The following is a 17,948-nucleotide window of genomic DNA, read 5'->3' on the forward strand; positions in this document are numbered from 1 at the left end:
ACAATTAATTTCAGAAAATGATATATTTTAATAAAACCAGTTAATATTTAGTATGATATACTTTTTATTGTATACATTCAAAAGGCACTGAATGCCTGTATATAATATAAAGGATATGTAATCGGTATGATCAGAAGAAAATTTAAAATAAAATGTAATTACTTTTACAATTTTTTAATAAACCATATGACATCTACATTTAGCATTTTGATAAGTTTTTTAAATTATGAAGCCGCTACAAGTGACTAAATATTAATGAATAAGCCTTAACTGGCTTCAAAATACGTGGATTGCACTATAAATACGCGTTTCAGGGTACACCTCCAGCGAGCGCACAGATGCGTCCCATGTGTGGCGCTCTCTCCGCCTTCGCCGACGCCCGCCTACATGCCCCATGACGATATTACACCGTGGACAGTTGAAATTCATATTATAATAAATAAATATGTAAAATGATTTTGAGTAATAGAAACTCGGACTTCGATAAAACGGTAATCGAGGTTAATGAAACCTCTTATAGTGCGACCGATTGCGGCGTTTCACCGTCATACTTTTTCTGTTCTGGGTTTTAAGCACCAGTGATATAGTGACGATATAAAGTTTTACGCGAAAAATAATATGCCATCAAAAACACTGCTTGTAAAAAAATCCAAGCCTCGCCATTCAGCTCTTCCACCGTAAAAAGTCGTAAGATCCATGCAATCCAAGTCGGTTGATGCAGTCTCTACTTAAGAGACCTTCTGTCTTAAGGTATTATCTCACTATCTAACCTAACAACATCTATGGGACCATATCAATATTAAAAATATTTTATGTTTCAAATAAATAGATTGGATTTGGCAATCGTACTAAACAAACTAATTTAATTTAATATACATATACTTGTGAGATACATTGTTTTTTTTTATAATATAGAGGAAACAGACTGAGCTGGAGCGCCTCGGAAAAGTATATCTTCCTTACCACACTCTTGAAACTAGAACATAGCAGCGCTTAAGACGCAAAAAATGATCTAGCGGTGGTGCCGCTGGAAGCGGTGATACCACAAACAGTTCACATTGTTTTAATCGCATCATATCGCAGCACATGAGTAACATTACTACGATTGCCAAGTCCAATCTATTTATTTGAAACATAAAATATTTTTAATATTGATATGGTCCCATAGATGTTGTTAGGTTAGATAGTGAGATAATACCTTAAGACAGAAGGTCTCTTAAGTAGAGACTGCATCAACCGACTTGGATTGCATGGATCTTACGACTTTTTACGGTGGAAGAGCTGAATGGCGAGGCTTGGATTTTTTTACAAGCAGTGTTTTTGATGGCATCTCATTCCTTTTTGTAGGTATGCCTACTTTTTTTCTTTTCCGGGACCTTCTATTACTTAAATGTCAACAACAGATTTTTTTAAAGCCCTCTCACTGTCTTACGAGAATGAGCGTTCTTTTTTGTAGGTAATATTTGTAGTTATTGTAAGAATTATTATTTGAAGAATATATTAATAAAACATATTTTCCGCTACACCACGTTTTTATTCATTTCTATTTTAATCTTGAGTCACCGAACAATATCATTTTATACACAACCAGTAATATAGATTACAATTTATATTAAAAAGGTTCTTACAATACGCCCCCTTTATCTATATTACCCACCTATAACAAAACTCTACATAAATACTACCAAACATAACTCTTTCGTGGAACTGGCTAAATAGTTGAATCTCCACTAAACTCTGACACGGTAGACTACTGTTACTATCTGAGTTACCTTTTGTTTATTTCAAATCAACCTCCATTGAAGTTGACACGGACTTACAAACGGACATACCAAACGCTTGCAATAATTTTAAAATACATTGTTTTTGGTCTCAAATAATCACTCAGTCATCTATAAGCATGTTATCACGCGCAGGTCCAACAAGAACTCAAGTTTGATTTTATTTTAGCACAAATTACGATCAGGCCTACACTCAGGCCGTTACAGGACCACTCTCTGAAATTAAATCACATGTTAAAAAGTTGTAAAATTAAGTTTATTTCCTCTCTCTAACAGGATAACGCCTATTACTATCATTACTTATATCAACAGATTCACGTTCCATTATTTCAGACTCGCTTACATCCGTCATAGCATTAGTCACATTACTTACATCAATTGTATCTGTAACCGCAGGCACACGTACACCTATATCTCCTGTAACACCAGCATCAGTCATGCACTCTTTTCATTCATCATCACTTTCATTCGAACATGACAATAAATTAAATCGAAAAAGTTAATATTTTGACAACTGGAATTACTCCCGTTATCCTCAGGAAAAACATCGTCTAAAAACTTAACACCTCGACTGATTGTGATTTCACGTGTCTTCGTATTAAACAATCGATATCTTCTTATGAATATCCGACAAATATCATTGGCTTTGACTTTGCATCCTATTTTCGTCTTTTCTGTTTGGTATAAGAGTATACGCTGCACATCCAAATAAGCATAAATGGGTAATATCTACTCGTTTCCCAGACCATTTTTTTAGTGGCACGTAGTCTTTCACTGCCTTAGTCGGACTCCGGTTTTTGATATAAATCACAATATTTAACACTCTTGCTCAAATTTGCTTCAATTTATTTATCGATAATAGTTCTGTTAGGTCTTTCAACTATACCATTATGTTTGGTGGTATATACTATATATCGCCTTCTGATGTAGAATTTTATTTGTTGCCAAAAAAATATCGTAAGCTCTATTACAAAACTTCGTTCCACCATCTGATCTCATACACTTGTTCGACTTGCTAGTTGCCTTTTCAACGCGAACTTTATATTTTTTAAATTTTGTAAAGTCTCACTCTTATGTTTGAGAAAATTAACATATGTCATTCGAGTATAATCGTCGATAAATAATAACATGTACCTTGAACCGTTGAATGAAGTAGCTTCCATGGGACCACATAAACCTGTATGTACGATCTCCAGTACATCGTTCGCTCCCGTTCAGAGTTTTGGAAATGGTTTCTTACTAGTCGACATATCCGTCGTAATGTTCACATCATCAAGACGAGTCACAATATTCTTTAAAATGCGCATATATTCCGGATTAGTACGGGCTAGTCTTCTATGCCAATATTTATTTGACATTGTCAAATCACATATCGGTGATTTGACAAATTGTTCAAATTTATGTATACCATGTACGTTGTGGCCAGTTGCGATGATATTATCCATAGAGTTACTAATAGTGACACCGTTTTTCAGGAAATTAACAGTAAATCCTTTTTCAGTAAGTTTACTCACCAATAACGAAATCATACTTAAATTATTAGTCTGTATTTGTCTTCTGCATTCAACCTGTAATTATTTTTAAAATTATTACTTGCAAAGTATATTAATAATAAATATTTTCAGCTAGACCATATTTTTCACCGAACAATATCGAAAAGTGCATTAGCGAAAAGTGCTGAAAGGTGTTACGAGGCCGATTTTGATAAAAACTATAACTGCATCATTAGTTTTTAAAATATCTTTTTCCTTAGCCGGGAGTCGAACGAGTTCAGTTTTAAAAAAATACACCCTCTATATTATTCCACTATATGATAGTGTCGCTTATAAGGATAAAATTCTGGAAAGTAATGTTATGTTATGACAAATTAAAGTAAAAGGAAAATTTTGAAGAAAATACATATATTTTCATACCTTGGCATACTAATCCTTAAGGATTATACATAACATATGACTTATGTTTAATTCTTTAGGACTATACATAAGTCATAAAATTGAAGAATTTGTTGGTTAATCAACTAATTCTTCGATGTTATGGCCATGACTTACGGCTTAGTATGAGAAAGTAATAAGTTGGCAACTAAGTTCCCGCCGAGGATTTATTTTTTAATAAAAATAGATAACTGATTAATTAGTAAATTCTTATTTTTCGTTGTTTACAACTTCGTAATAACGTTGAATATGATTTTCAATATCTCTTTGTTAAGTAATCACTCGGATTTGACTCGAAAAAGTCATTCTCGTAAATTGTCAACTTTACATCTGTATGTAAACTCCGCATACGCATAGCAAGTTACAAACGCATAGCAATTTACAAATCTATTATAATGGTCCTAAAAATAACCTTAACTAAGTCGAACATAAAAATATAAATTCTTGGAGAACAAAACGTCCGCTTTCGAATGATTTAAAACATAAGGCCAAAAAATTGTTAATATGCGAAATGTTTAAATTAATGAATGAACTTAACTGCCAAATTATTATGAAAAAAATTAAATTTTCTTACAAATGAGGCTTTTCCTTTACTTTGTCATTTATCATTACTTTCAAGAATTTTATCCTTATAAGCAACACTATGAGGTAGTGGAATAATATAGAGGGTGTATTTTTTTCCAAATATTATCTACGTAAGTTGAAAACATGATTTTTTGTTTGTGTAGATATTGGTTTGTCTTTAATGCCATTTGGTAGGTTTAGGTCTAAAACGGATAGGGTAAAAGGAATTGTGTAATTAGGGTAATCCGTTTAAAAGTTATTAAGGATTTTACATTGTGAACTTTGTAAAATTTTATAATTATGTATGCTTATTTTCATACAGACATTTATTTAAGCGCAACAAGGGCGAAATTTGCCTAAACATTTGTTTCCTTGGAAACAAACTTATTATTATTTTATAATACGGTGACAGTTGCTTTACCTCACGACAGTTATTGTATTTTGTGTATGTTACCGTTAGATTGCAGAATACGTTAGCATACACATTAACTAGTTAGTCTCAAGATTAGCTAGAAGATAATAATATGCAGATTAACTATGTATTAAAATTCGAAACATCTTTTCAGACTTTCTTTCGTTCGTTTCGACTTTCGTTCTTAGGGCTAAAACATATATATGCCTTTTTACGACATAACGACGTATCGTGACACATAGCGACATCATGCCGCAAAGTGATATTGTTTCTTGAAAATATGCAATGTTTGTCGTAAATTCATGACACGACGAGGCATCATGGCATGCACACGACAAGGGGTGAAAATTGATACAATCTTCGTTTTGTACTTTAGGTAATGGGCAAGCTAATCTGCGTTATAACTGATTAGGCGCATTAGCCGTAACATATTATTTTTATTCTCATGACATTTGTCAGAAATTCGGAATGTTTTTGATATTATATTACTTTTTAGGGTTCCGTACCTAAAGGGTAAAAACGGAACCTATTACTAAGCTGTCCGTTTTTCTGTCTGACATAGAGCTCTATTTCTGGAACCTTAATAGATATAAACTTTAAAATTTTACGGAATATGTATAATGATGGCCACTTTAACAACAAGTACTATAAATAAAAAGAAAAACTTTCAAATAAAGGAGAGTTTTTTTTTCTTTATGAGGAGGAAATCTTCAAAAGGTACCCGCTGACGTGGAAGTGACGCGGGGTTATGTGGGACTTTTACCGTACTAAAACCCCCCGGTGGCCGTCCTCAATGTTTGTTGGAGAACCCTGGGATCTCCGATGGAACGCAACCGAAGTCCTCCAAGCGCGATGCCCCGATCGAGCTCTGCCCTGGGGGAGCAGGTTTCGCTCCTCCCAAACTATCCGGTGTTCACGACGGTATGCGACCACACATACCGCCGTCCTTCCCGGGGACACTTATAGGACGGTTCGAGCTCCCACTCTTGCCACGCCCAACTCCGGAAGCCCCCTTTTAGTCGCCTCTTACGACAGGCAGGGGATATCATAGCCCTATTTTAGTCCAGGAACTACAGGGACAAACATATAAGGACCTGCCATATTCTGGCGTTTTTCACTTTATCGTTTTTTATCTATTGAACCGTAATAGATGTTACAGTTGACATTTTCACAATGCATTCTATGGCTGTTATAATATCAATTAGTAAATATAAAAACACATGTTTTTTTGGTACGGAACCCTCAGTGTACGAGTTCGATTCGCACTTCACCCATTATTTGTATTGAAGTTAAATTGAAGTTGGAATTGAATACTTCTTTTGTCTCGAAAATAAAAACAATTGACGTCGCCTATAATAGTAGGGGAGCCCAAGAGGGGATTTCGAGAGTGACTCGAACGCGGCAGATTAAGATATGGAAGATACCTTACATCCTATACAGTATCTTAAACCATCCATTTGGAGGGTTCGCACGGGGAAAATATCGTGAAATCTATAGTAGCTTAATTACATGCTGAAAACAATAAATTTATAACAATCTGACGATTTGAGGGTGGCGTACACTATCTGATAGCGTCACTGAAAATACATTTTTTTTTTCAAATCGTCGGTATAAAAAGACCCCTCCACTAAATCGTCAGATGAAGGGTTATGAGAAGTAAAACATCAGCTGGAATTTCCTGTATAATAATCTTACGCCCTCGAGTGTGTCAAGATAACGATTTTTTTTTTGCATTTTCGAAGAGTCGAATCGAATCTTTCGAATGGGCGACTCATCTGGGGTAACTTAATATCCCCTTTTGAAAATCTAATGCACTGGTGTAATTTTTTTCTCCATTTTTACCTCTCGTATGGCTGCAAACCAGCAGATAAATATATTTCTGCTGCGCCTTGAGTATGTCCGTCTGACTCATTTTTTTTACATCTTTCGAATCCTCTAGAAGCTATTCCCACCGTGAATCGAAAAATATCATACAAACTTTTTTTCACTCACTAAAGTGTAATCCATACAATCGTATAGGTCCAAACGAGTTCGCTCGAGTTTCTTCCCATTAAGCATCATGGGCTCCCCTACTACTCGTACATTTCGCGAACAGGAACACAGATTCATTAACTGCAAATGTAACTTTGTAATCCTATATACTTATATAGGATACAAAGTTATTTTATGTAGTTGGTGTATCTAGATAACCGGAAAGAAATTGCAAAATATTATAGTTTTTCCGTGAGTTATATACTAAACACTAATTGTATTCTCAATCTTAACCTTCTATGTCTGCTAGAAGTGCCTTAACATTTTGATGATCGGTCAGTCAGTGAGTGACAAAATTACGAACTTTGACTACTTGTAATTCTTAAACTACAGGTTCAAATTAAATAAAATTGGTAATACACCGTGTCTATACAATGCTTGCTTGGCTCCTGAAAATTCAGGCTTCTAGCTTCATATGCAACGAAGTTACAGGGGGTCAAAAATGGGCCGAATTGCTTCGGGAAAAGTATGGTACGGCCGTGCCGCTTCTTTTGGCTCGACTTGGCGGAGGCACTGCCGTGCCTCCAGATAATTAAGGGGTTTAATTTTTATTTATGAGGCAGTCATGTGTAGGTATACCTATATAGTATTATCGACTTCAAGTTAGATTCCTATAGGTAAGTACCTACCTACTATCTGGACTCGAGTAGATAACATCGCTCGTGCTCGTGCTCGTGCTCGCAATAAAATAAATATTATACAACGACTAGTTATAAAAAAATATTAAAGGATTGCAGTGCTAAGGATTTGTTTTATGTCATAGCAATGTTTCACGACTTTCTCGTATGTCCTAATAGATCGCGTAAATATGGACACCCGAACGTCACCCTGCATTGTCCGGCGTTCACACGAATTTGTTTGTTTCAACACGGTTTCAACGCAACCCGGGCATCGCTACCTACGTGGAAACTAGCCAACTAATTAGGTACACCGAGTAATATTATACCTACAAAGTATTTAGTATCCACAAAAATCCAAAATACGCGAGACGATACAAAATAATGTGTAGGTACTTAGGACTTTTCTACGTAATAAATAGAGTTTGAATACAGAGATATTATACCTTGAATTATGATTCAGGCTGTGGTCTTGAGTTACGTACTATTTAATAAAATCGCATAAATCCCGCGTTTGTAGCTAAGTAGTTAGAACTCATATAGGAAAATCAGCTTTTTAAAAATGTAGTAAAGTGGCAAAGACGTAAAAAGACTTCTGAAGTGCGGAATCTTGACTTCACAACCCTTGAATAAAATGTAAGTTTTCTCTCGATGTTTCCGTTAACCGTTAAAACAAGTAGAAATTATTTTTTTACAAAAACATGTGGTAGGATATGCACCTTGGACCCCCTACATTGAAAGACCTTATATTAAATAATATACCTAAGCATTTTCAAATCAATAATATGTCGGCAGTGAAAAAGGCTGAAATAGTTTTATTTAAGATGCTGCTAATGCATCCCAGTATTTCTGCCTACTCGGAATGGAGCCAACTAATTGACTCTACAAAGAAATGTAAACTTCACACTATTTACCTACTATTCTTCAAGCCTAAGCCTAGTAATTATGTATATGTATTGGAATGGTGCGTAATTTGTAATAACAGTGAAAAAAAAGAATTGACCATTTACGAGACAGAAATTTATGATGTTTGCATAAATTGAATTATGTTTTATTTTTTATGTGTTACATTAATATACATAAATACATAATTATTTCCCTAACAATGACATTTCCCTAACAAAATATTCGCAGTAATATTCAGAGTTTGGTATAATATAAATCGCAGGGCGCAAGTCTAAGGTTCGAGTCCAGGAAAATACCGGCATTCTACCATTCCGCATGTCGCGATTTTTGTTTAGTTATAGGCGTTTATCCGGAATTAATCAATGAAGGAAAACACGCAGAGTAACCTCATGTTATTTATACAGAATATTTATAAGAAGTAGCCTGACCCGCCCTAGTGTAATGGCCTCCCCTCTAATCAAAACCTTTTCAATCAGAGAAGAGACCCGTGCCTAATTGTAAAACAAAGGGCTGATGCGGTCATTTGAGTAATCTATTAGAATACATAGATATGTATTTGTTAGGATTACTCAAATGAATGTAAAGATAGGTAGATATTTACCTCTACATTTGTCGCAGTTACAATGCGAAACGCCAGTTAGCTGCAGATGCACCGGACAGTTTGCTAATTCTGGGTTATGTGCGCTCGTTTCCTGTATTGATTCCTGGCGTTTGTCATCAAGTAGGAAATTACCGGCCATTTCGGTAGAAATAGAAATTCCGACATATTTTTTATTTCAATAATATAATATCTGATTAACGACAGTAATTCTAAAGATTTATTGACATCTATAATTTAAGTTCTATAAAAGTAAATCATAATATTCTACGCCATTTAGGTTTGTAGGTATTAAGAAGAATGTAGGTATATTATGAAGAAGTAACGCATACTTGTATACCTATACTTTATTTACAAGGCGAATAATAGTAATAATCTAATTTAATTTCTGCCGCAATGACTTCTGACTTGGTAGATATAAATTAGAATTTTATCGCAACGTCAGACATCATTAATTTTAAACAAAGGATGGAAAATATTAATGTAGTCATAAAATATAGTATATGCGATATCTGGGTGCTTATTGACTTTAATTCTTTCATCGCTAAATAATTCCATATCGTCGCGAAAATAAGTGTATTTACTTTGAAAGCAAACGGCGTTGATACGTTTAGTAGCCGTTTCCGTTTATACTTCGAATTAAACTTCTCGAAATTAATAAAGTGTTATTGTTATGATATTGTTATTGTTACTGAAATACCAGATTGTGTAAGATCTAAGATGTCTAGTTGCCTCGAATATTCACAGATAATTACTTAAGGCCTAGCTTTATTATTTACGTAGGCCTATAAGAAAAAAATACTAAGGAATATTTCCAAAGAAAGATAGATATGTCGGGTTCCTTTGAAAATATTGAACTTAACACAACTAGATACTTAATCATCAGTCAGTCATTAAAGACAGAAGGCGATCAATTTCAGCTAAACATTAAACAGTGTTTGACTGATGACCTCATGTGTCATTTGGCATCGAGGTTTGGTTATTGTCACGGTAGGTAGGCTTTTGAAATATAGCATGTGTAATGAATTTCTGGACCGAGCGTCTGGCATTACTGGGATTGCGTCATACTGAAGGAAGACTACCGATTTCTGCACAGTGAGTCTCTGAAACGATATAATACTGTCTTGTCTTCGTGTTCGGATCAAATTTCAAAACGCGACCGGAGTCGGAGCTTTGCTAGTCGGAATACCTACATAGATAGTTACACATAAGATAAATGTAGGTTGTTACCTACAGTTGCATAAATTAATGTTGGATTTAGTTGAAGAGATAGTTAACTAATAACTACTTTAATAGTCTCCATATAGGTACAGAAGTGCGGTTTCCTTCTAATACATTGTTTAAATTACTTATTTCATAAATTGTGAAAGCCGCGTAGGTACGTTCCACCGGCCGATATTATCCAAAATTGACTTTGCTTCGTTTTTTCATCATAGAATTAAAAAAGCAAAGCCTTTTAGATATATTTCGAAACAAAGTGTTTTATTTGTTCAGTTTTATTTAATGTAAACAAAATTAATATAATAGGTCGGATGTGGCAGAACCCCCTGTGGTTCAACTTCGACGGCACCTGTGGTCGACCTCAGATAGAAATCGAATCTTATCTGGGGTTGATTTCCATGAGCGTCAGTAGCCAATTTCCATTAGGTGGACTGCATGCTCGTCCGTATATTATATAAAAGGGTATATTATATAAAAATGTGTCTGTCATGTATGTTATATTATGTTCTTTTTTATGTTTAATTTTAGAGTCATGAAGAAAGCTTTATTTATTGAATATTGAATTTAATCAATAATACAATGTGTTTGTAGGTAAACATCGCTTGGGAACGTATATTCGTATATTTCTGTTTACTCCTGACAGTCTGTTTATCTTTAGCCGCTTTTACGACCCGGCGATGAATTATTAGCCGTTCGGTAAGTGACAGCCTGTCTCCGGGAACGAAATAAAATAAAAGAATAAGCGCGGACTAATGTGAAATTTGTACTATTTAGTTGAAATATGTTGATTTGCTATCCATAGTAGGTACGTAACTAGACTAATCATACTTACATGTGATTTAATGTGTGTAACGTACGACTATTTAAATCATTCACTTTGAAAAGTGTTTATTAATTATTTAGTTTCAGGTTTTCAGCCCAGTGAACATAGAGATGTGAAAGAAACGGTGAGTGTTGAGTACGGTAACCATATGCGTATGTACCTATATGTAAAGCTATTAAGTAAAGTTAAGTTATTATCCAGCGTCGTTTATGGCGTTTTGTACAAAATAATCAAATAATGGAAACTCTATTTCACTTTAAAATGTAACTGCAAATTTACCGCGAACCCGCGCTACGCTTACCCTTGAAGGTGTACGCTTCAGAAAGCTCCCTTTAATAAAGTATAACAGAACTATGTTATTAGCTACCAAGTAACTTGGAGTAGTAGTAATGAAGTAATAGCAAAAAAAGATTTTGGCGAATTGAGATCTCCCTTTGGGCTAGATGTTTATGACCGGGAAGTATGTTGAGAAAAGTTCAATAGCGAGATTCAGACAGCGCCATCTCTTGTGGGAAGTCGCCATAAAAGTCTTTAAGGATAAATGTTGTCTAAAACATTTACTAAAAACTTAAAACGAATGGGTTACAAATTAAGTCATATTTATTTTGGTAAATATATATTGTTTTATCTTTCAAAACAGTTTAATAATCAGAGCAATCACTTGGAAACTCTGTATATTGCTATTTATAAACAAAAGATAATTATGCGGAGATAATTTACTCATTCATGGAACATTTTATTATCGTTCATAACTCTGGGTATATAATATGCAGTGGCGGAGTAAGGTCATCGGAGGCCGGGGGCAAAAAGTTGAATAGAGGCTCCCAGTGTAAAAGTTCGCCAGTGATTCGGTTACGGTTCTGACCAAAGAGTATAGTAACCTGTTCTGCCGACCTTTTTTTAGCAAGTGTGTTTGGAGGCCCCCCAGGATCGGGAGCCTGGGGCGGACCGCCCAAATAACTATACTCTTGGGGACCGCGCCTTCCCCCCCCCCCCCCTTAAGCCGCTAGGATATATATGATATATTTTTTGTTTCAATAATAAATGTAATTTAAAATAACAATGACTTTATGTCTTTGTCCTGCTCTCAGGTCCTCAGAATAAAACTTTACTTTATCGATAGGTTAAGCTAAAGAGAAAGTAGCCAGGGCCGCAAAAACAGTATAAAAAAACTTGAATTTGAAGAGGAATTTTGACGTTGTCAATATTTAAAACGTAGTGATTATATTCAGTGTTGGCAACCGTACGATAATTATCGTACATGTACGATAATTTGATACCACCGTACGATGTACGATTGCGAGTCATTATCGTACGCAAATGTACGATAATTGGCTACTTGAAACTTTTTGGGAAACTGTTTTAATGAATTCATAAACGTATTATATATGCCTTTCATTGATCATTTTTTCGAAAAAAGGGCTATTTATTAATAAAAAATATATTTTTATTAATAAATTTACGGTAAACGGAACGCGCGCATCGCGCCTAATGATGTGCCGAGTCGGCCATTTTTGGTATTCGAGTACTTTAGTACTCATATAAAAAAGAATCGAGTGGATGAGGAAAAAAAAAAAAAAAAAAAAAAAAAAAAAACCGCCACTCACAACACAAAATTGAACAACTTTTTACTTGTCGAGTATGCGATGACGTGTCGCGCCGGTCGGGCGGTCGAGTGCAATATAAATTTATGATAAATATCTATTTTCATTAATAACTAACGCGTTCTTATGAAATGTACGATAATTATTCGGCAGATACGATAATTTTACACCCCTGGTACGATCAGCGCCATCTCCCAGGTTGCCAACACTGATTATATTCTCTTTGAATATTGACACTGACAGTGTCGACTCGACGCCCGCGCACTTTTGGTTGCATTTATCATTTTGTTTAAATTAATGTTAGCATAGTTTTTTAATTCAAAGTATTAATTTATGAATTAAACCCGTATTAATTATTAAGATGAATTCCGGAGAATCATTTTTGTCGTGTGCTGTAACTCTTGAATGGACTAGCCCGCAAGGATCTATTCTCAGGAAAGTCAATTATAAGTCTGCCTCTCTGCGGTTGATTAGGAATGAATTTCGGGAAATGTTTATGGAGGTATCGAGTGACAAAAATGCTGCAATTAGATTGGCTTTGAAAGGTATAAATGTGTTCAAAAAGTTCATGGCCGAAGGAAAGGCTAGCATAAAGTTTCAAGAAGTGGGATGCACGTTGTTTTTATCGAACGCTCCACCGACAAACTTGGTTTCTTTCCTTAGAACAATATTCGTGAAAATGACTGGTGATAAAGAACAGTCTGGTAATAGTACCCCATCCAAGCAGGGTATGAGGGCTAAACTTCTAAGTGGTAAAGCACAAGCATTTGACGAGATAAGTCCAGTGACGGTCGCTGATATATGTAGCGCTAAAAGCAAAATTAGTAAAGCCACTGCAACAACTCCTTCACCGCCATCAAAGAAGCGCAAATCTGAGGATATAGGCAAAGGACCAGCTCCTAAGAAGCTTTATTCTCCATCTCCTTTGACAACCACAAGTTCATTGAACCCTGAACAGGAAAGAGTCTTAGAGGCTTGTCTTAGTGGTAAAAATATTTTCTTCACTGGATCTGCTGGTACAGGTAAAAGCTTCCTGCTCAAGAGAATAGTCGCAGCTCTGCCTCCGGATGTCACAATGCCCACTGCCTCTACTGGTGTTGCAGCTTGTCACATTGGTAAGCAATTTTATTTTTACACAACAGTAAAAAAATATTTCTTTGCAGCATGACCATATTGAAAGTCCAAAAAATGCAAAGTATTAATAATTAAAGGCTACACTTTTTTAACTGTAACATTATTTTAGCAGCACAGCAATATCTTCTAAACTAGCAGTATTTTTGTTTTATTTTAAAACTCTGAATTCATCAATTATATAAAAGCAGTTAATGTACATATGTGCCTGATATATAGATGGAAAATGAAGAGCTTATTAAAATTTAAAACATATTTTTCAGGTGGGACAACTCTTCATGCCTTTGCTGGTATTGGGGATGGGAGTGGTACCACAGAACATCTGTGTGAGAAGGCAATGAAATTACCCTTGGTGGCTCAGAAGTGGAGGAAGTGCAAGCATCTTATCATTGACGAGATATCTATGGTGGATGGAGCTTACTTTGAGGTATTCATTTGTTATCTATCCTTCTACCTGCACTAATATTACAAAGAGGAAAAATTTGTTTATTTGTTTGGTTGTAATGAATAGGCACAAAAACTACTGGACCGATTTTAAAAATTCTTTCACTATTCGAAAGCTACATTATCCACGAGCAACATAGGCTATATTTTATATGAAATATATTTGATAAATAGATTTTGAGGCAGCACAAAGTTTGCCGGGTCAGCTAGTAAGTAGTAAAATATTAAACAATTTTTTTGCTATGTATTAAAAATTTACCTTAGGCTATTAAAAAATTACTTTAATCATATATTTTTTTAATCTAATAAAAGTACATAGAAACTTTTTTTCCATTTTTTTAACTAATTTGGAAGGAGCTTATTTTTTTATTGTATGTTATTTTCACATAAAATATGTACATATATTTCAGAAATTGGAAACAGTAGCAAGACATGTAAGAAAAAATGATAAACCCTTTGGAGGCATCCAACTAATTTTATGTGGAGATTTCCTACAACTACCACCAGTAGTAGACAGAAACAAATCTGGTAAACGATTCTGCTTCCAGTCTCCTTGCTGGGATAAATGCATTGAACTTTGTTTTGAATTGAAGGAAGTGCACAGACAAAAAGATCAAGAATTTGTGTCAATACTTAATAGCGTAAGAATTGGTCGGATGACAAAAGAAATAAGTGATAGACTTCTCGGCACAGCTTCTCAAAAAATTGAAAGTGACGGAATCTTGGCTACAAGGTTGTGTTCTCACACTAATGACTCTAAAACAATAAATGTATCAAAACTCCGTGATCTTAAAGGTGATGAGAAAATATTTAGTTCTCAGGATAGTGATAATGCAACGAATTTGCTCGACATGCAAACAGTTGCACCTTCAAAACTAGTGCTTAAAATAGGTGCTCAAGTAATGTTACTTAAAAATATTAACGTCAATGCAGGTCTTGTGAATGGTGCTAGAGGAATTGTGAGCAGATTTGAAGAAGGTTTACCAGTGGTAAGATTTAAAAATAAAAAGGAATACACAGCAAGACCAGAGCGCTGGTATGTTAAAAATTCAAATGGCAATTTATTATGCCGTCAACAAGTTCCCTTGAATTTAGCGTGGGCATTTTCTATCCATAAATCACAAGGACTGACATTAGATTGTGTTGAAATGTCATTGTCTAAAATATTTGAAGCCGGGCAAGCTTATGTTGCTTTGAGTAGAGCCCAAAGCTTAGACACATTGAGAGTTTTGGACTTTGACTCACGACATGTGTGGGCTGATCCAGCTGTTTTAGAATTCTATCAAAGGTTTAGACGGCGCCTTCAACAAATGGAAATCATACCACTTGGAAGAACCTTAAAAGATAAGACAAACAAAAAACACAAACTTAGAGAATTGTTAGAAAAGCAATTACGTAGAAAATAATTGGTTGTAGTTCCTGTAACTATTCATAGGCTCTCAACAGATAGTTTACATTGTGGATTGTGACAGAACATCACAGTTTTATCTTTAATTTACATTTAAGAATATGTTAGTACAATTAAATTTTACTAAATACCATATGAACAATGCTCAACATTCTTGATGAGCATTATTATTAATTAATCACTGATAAAGAACAATTTTTCTTAGATTTTAACAAAGCAAATATTTAAAAAAAAATTGTAGACACCTGTGTGATTATATTAAAAAATTAAAAAATATAGAATATAATTATAATATTGCATTTTATAATCTTAAGGTGAAATCCTGAATTAGGTTATGTATGTACTAATATTTATTATGATAGTTTTAATAAATACATGAACTATTAAACTTTTATGTTAATCATGTAAAATAAGACTGAAAATGATACTGATCTTATACTATAATATTTTGTTTTAGACTTATGTAACATTTTAAATATTTGGAAATAAATACACTATTTTACTTAAATTTTATTTTATTACAACTATTAGGTAATATAGTAATGAAAGAACAGAAATATAAATTAATTGTTACACAGATTCCACAGCTGTTAATATTTCAATTTGTTCTTCATAAGTAGCTAGTTTTTCTTGTAAGCATTTTACAATATATTTGTATGTCTCTGCTGTTTGATCCTTGTCTTTTCTCTTATTTTTATATTCATCTACAGTTTTTTGTAACATTTCTGCATGTCTTCTATTCTGAGCAATTGCTTCCGATAATCTAGCATTCAAGTGTTCTTGCTTCTTTATTATTAACCAAAGCTTTGTTTTTTCAGAAACATCTGTTTTGCATTTTAAGTTATCATTGAGGCCATTCTCTAAATTAAATGGTTCATTTAGCAACTGTAATTCTTCTTTTATGTTCTCAGAGAGCTCTGATTGAGTCATTTTATTCAATAACCTGTCGAGTCTTGGTTTGCTTGCATCGGAAGGCTAAAGAACATAATAAAACATTATATCATTACACAGTGATAAAATAACCAAAATAAATATATAATTCCTAATCTCCAATTTAATAGGTAAGGTCAGATTGGTACAGTTAGTCATATATCTAGTGTATACTAGGTTTTGTTTCTAAAGGAATGAAACAATGAAAATTGATAAATATTTATATATATTGAAAAACTACATACCTTAACTGGAAATAAAGTAGGAATGGCATTATCCCTAAGCCTTCTTTGTGAATCAAAATATTTAAGCTCAAAGTGCCGTGAACAGATTCTGCTCCTGGCCCAGTCTATCAAAGAACACTTGTTTTTTAAGACATGTAGCCATTTATTTCTCATTTCATTTGAAGTAGGACACCTGGAAGAAGTTGAAAAAAGATTTTTATACGAGAAATAAGTCACAACGCATGTTACAAATAAAATAAAATTTGAACAAGATCAGTGAAAGATTTATGAACAAAATTACATGCAAGAGTTACATGTTAGAGTTAGACTAACTCTAAGACCGGGAAATACGTGGTGACGACAATGTAATATGCACAAGTCTTCAAGAACAGACTGACGAAATGTTTTTGTTTATATTTCTAATTGCTACTGTTGTTTTTAATTTCTAGGTTGTTCAAGCAAGACTACAATATTTATAACTAAATCTGTGATTGTGACGTTAACGAATGTTTATGTTACTAGTAATTGATAAAAGAAATATCACTTTGAAATCAGTTTAATGAAATACAAAGTATTAAATATTGGACTTACGGAAAAAAATTGACGCCTGTAGGTTTGTTGAAAACGGTCGTCTTGCATCCCTGTATGAAACAGTGTGTGTTGTATGTCATTGCTAAGGCGTATTGGACACGTTTATACTATACTCTCGTCTGGAATGAAATTTAATTTGAAGATAATTTTATAACAAAGTTTTAGATGTTGCGTTTTAAATTATTCCTATTTATTTACTAGGCTGTCCGCTTCCGCTGTCATTTGTCAAACGTCAAATGTCAATATATGAACAGATAGTACAAACCGACAGTATGTAAACACAGATACAGAATGAAAGTGAAATAAAGAATGTACTAAAACGAAACGGGGCTACCAACTTCCTATACTATGCTGTCAACCCTCCGAAATAAAAAAAGCTGCAATCGTCCTTGAAATCTATTTAAGGAAACTATTATTTATTTGCAAACCCATAAAATTTGATCTAATCAAATGTTATATAAGCTCATTATTCCTGAAATACTATTTTATATAATAAAAGATTCAATTACAACTCCATTATTTATTTTCTCTGACAACTCATTCCATGACATCTTAATTTTCTAAAAACATAATATCCTTCTTTCTTTTTATTTAGTTTTCCGCTACATCACCAGCAATTAAATAGACTCTTATTAACATAAATTAACTAAAAAATATTATAATGAAAATATATCCTTACAGTTAATAGGCATTTCTTAACAAAAAAAGCACGATCATTGTTTTTAATTTTTA

At 33.9% G+C, this 17,948-nt stretch overlaps 2 protein-coding genes across 2 annotated transcripts; one reads left to right on the forward strand and one right to left on the reverse strand.

Annotated features, from left to right (window-relative positions):
* Positions 1-12,730: 12,730 nt before the first annotated feature.
* Pif1 (Pif1 DNA helicase) lies at positions 12,731-15,717 on the forward strand. The gene is made up of 3 exons (XM_073088677.1): positions 12,731-13,603; positions 13,883-14,046; positions 14,474-15,717. Exons 1-3 carry the CDS (start codon positions 12,850-12,852, stop codon positions 15,467-15,469), a joined length of 1,914 nt encoding a protein of 637 aa, XP_072944778.1. The 5' UTR covers positions 12,731-12,849; the 3' UTR covers positions 15,470-15,717.
* Positions 15,718-15,968: 251 nt separating this feature from the next.
* Positions 15,969-17,446, reverse strand: LOC140754019 (uncharacterized). The gene is made up of 3 exons (XM_073088918.1): positions 17,217-17,446; positions 16,647-16,818; positions 15,969-16,446 (listed from the first exon to the last, which is right to left on the reverse strand). The coding sequence occupies exons 1-3, from the start codon at positions 17,294-17,296 to the stop codon at positions 16,042-16,044; spliced, it is 657 nt and encodes a 218-aa protein (XP_072945019.1). The 5' UTR covers positions 17,297-17,446; the 3' UTR covers positions 15,969-16,041.
* Between the last annotated feature and the right edge of the window lie 502 nt (positions 17,447-17,948).

The sequence above is a fragment of the Epargyreus clarus genome, unplaced genomic scaffold (assembly GCF_041222505.1).
Source record: "Epargyreus clarus isolate Ecla_fem2 unplaced genomic scaffold, WU_Ecla_fem_2.2 ptg000027l, whole genome shotgun sequence".
Classification (NCBI taxonomy): Eukaryota; Metazoa; Arthropoda; class Insecta; order Lepidoptera; family Hesperiidae; genus Epargyreus; species Epargyreus clarus.

Excerpts from the sequence above, each read along its gene's own strand:
- Pif1 (XM_073088677.1), top strand. The coding sequence starts at position 12,850 with ATGAATTCCGGAGAATCATTTTTGTCGTGTGCTGTAACTCTTGAATGG. Across the intron at positions 13,604-13,882 it reads TGTTGCAGCTTGTCACATTG|GTGGGACAACTCTTCATGCC; the intron begins GTAAGCAATTTT and ends CATATTTTTCAG. Across the intron at positions 14,047-14,473 it reads TGGATGGAGCTTACTTTGAG|AAATTGGAAACAGTAGCAAG; the intron begins GTATTCATTTGT and ends CATATATTTCAG.
- LOC140754019 (XM_073088918.1), bottom strand. The coding sequence starts at position 17,296 with ATGACATACAACACACACTGTTTCATACAGGGATGCAAGACGACCGTT. Across the intron at positions 16,819-17,216 it reads ACAGGCGTCAATTTTTTTCC|GTGTCCTACTTCAAATGAAA; the intron begins GTAAGTCCAATA and ends AACTTCTTCCAG. Across the intron at positions 16,447-16,646 it reads CTACTTTATTTCCAGTTAAG|CCTTCCGATGCAAGCAAACC; the intron begins GTATGTAGTTTT and ends TATGTTCTTTAG.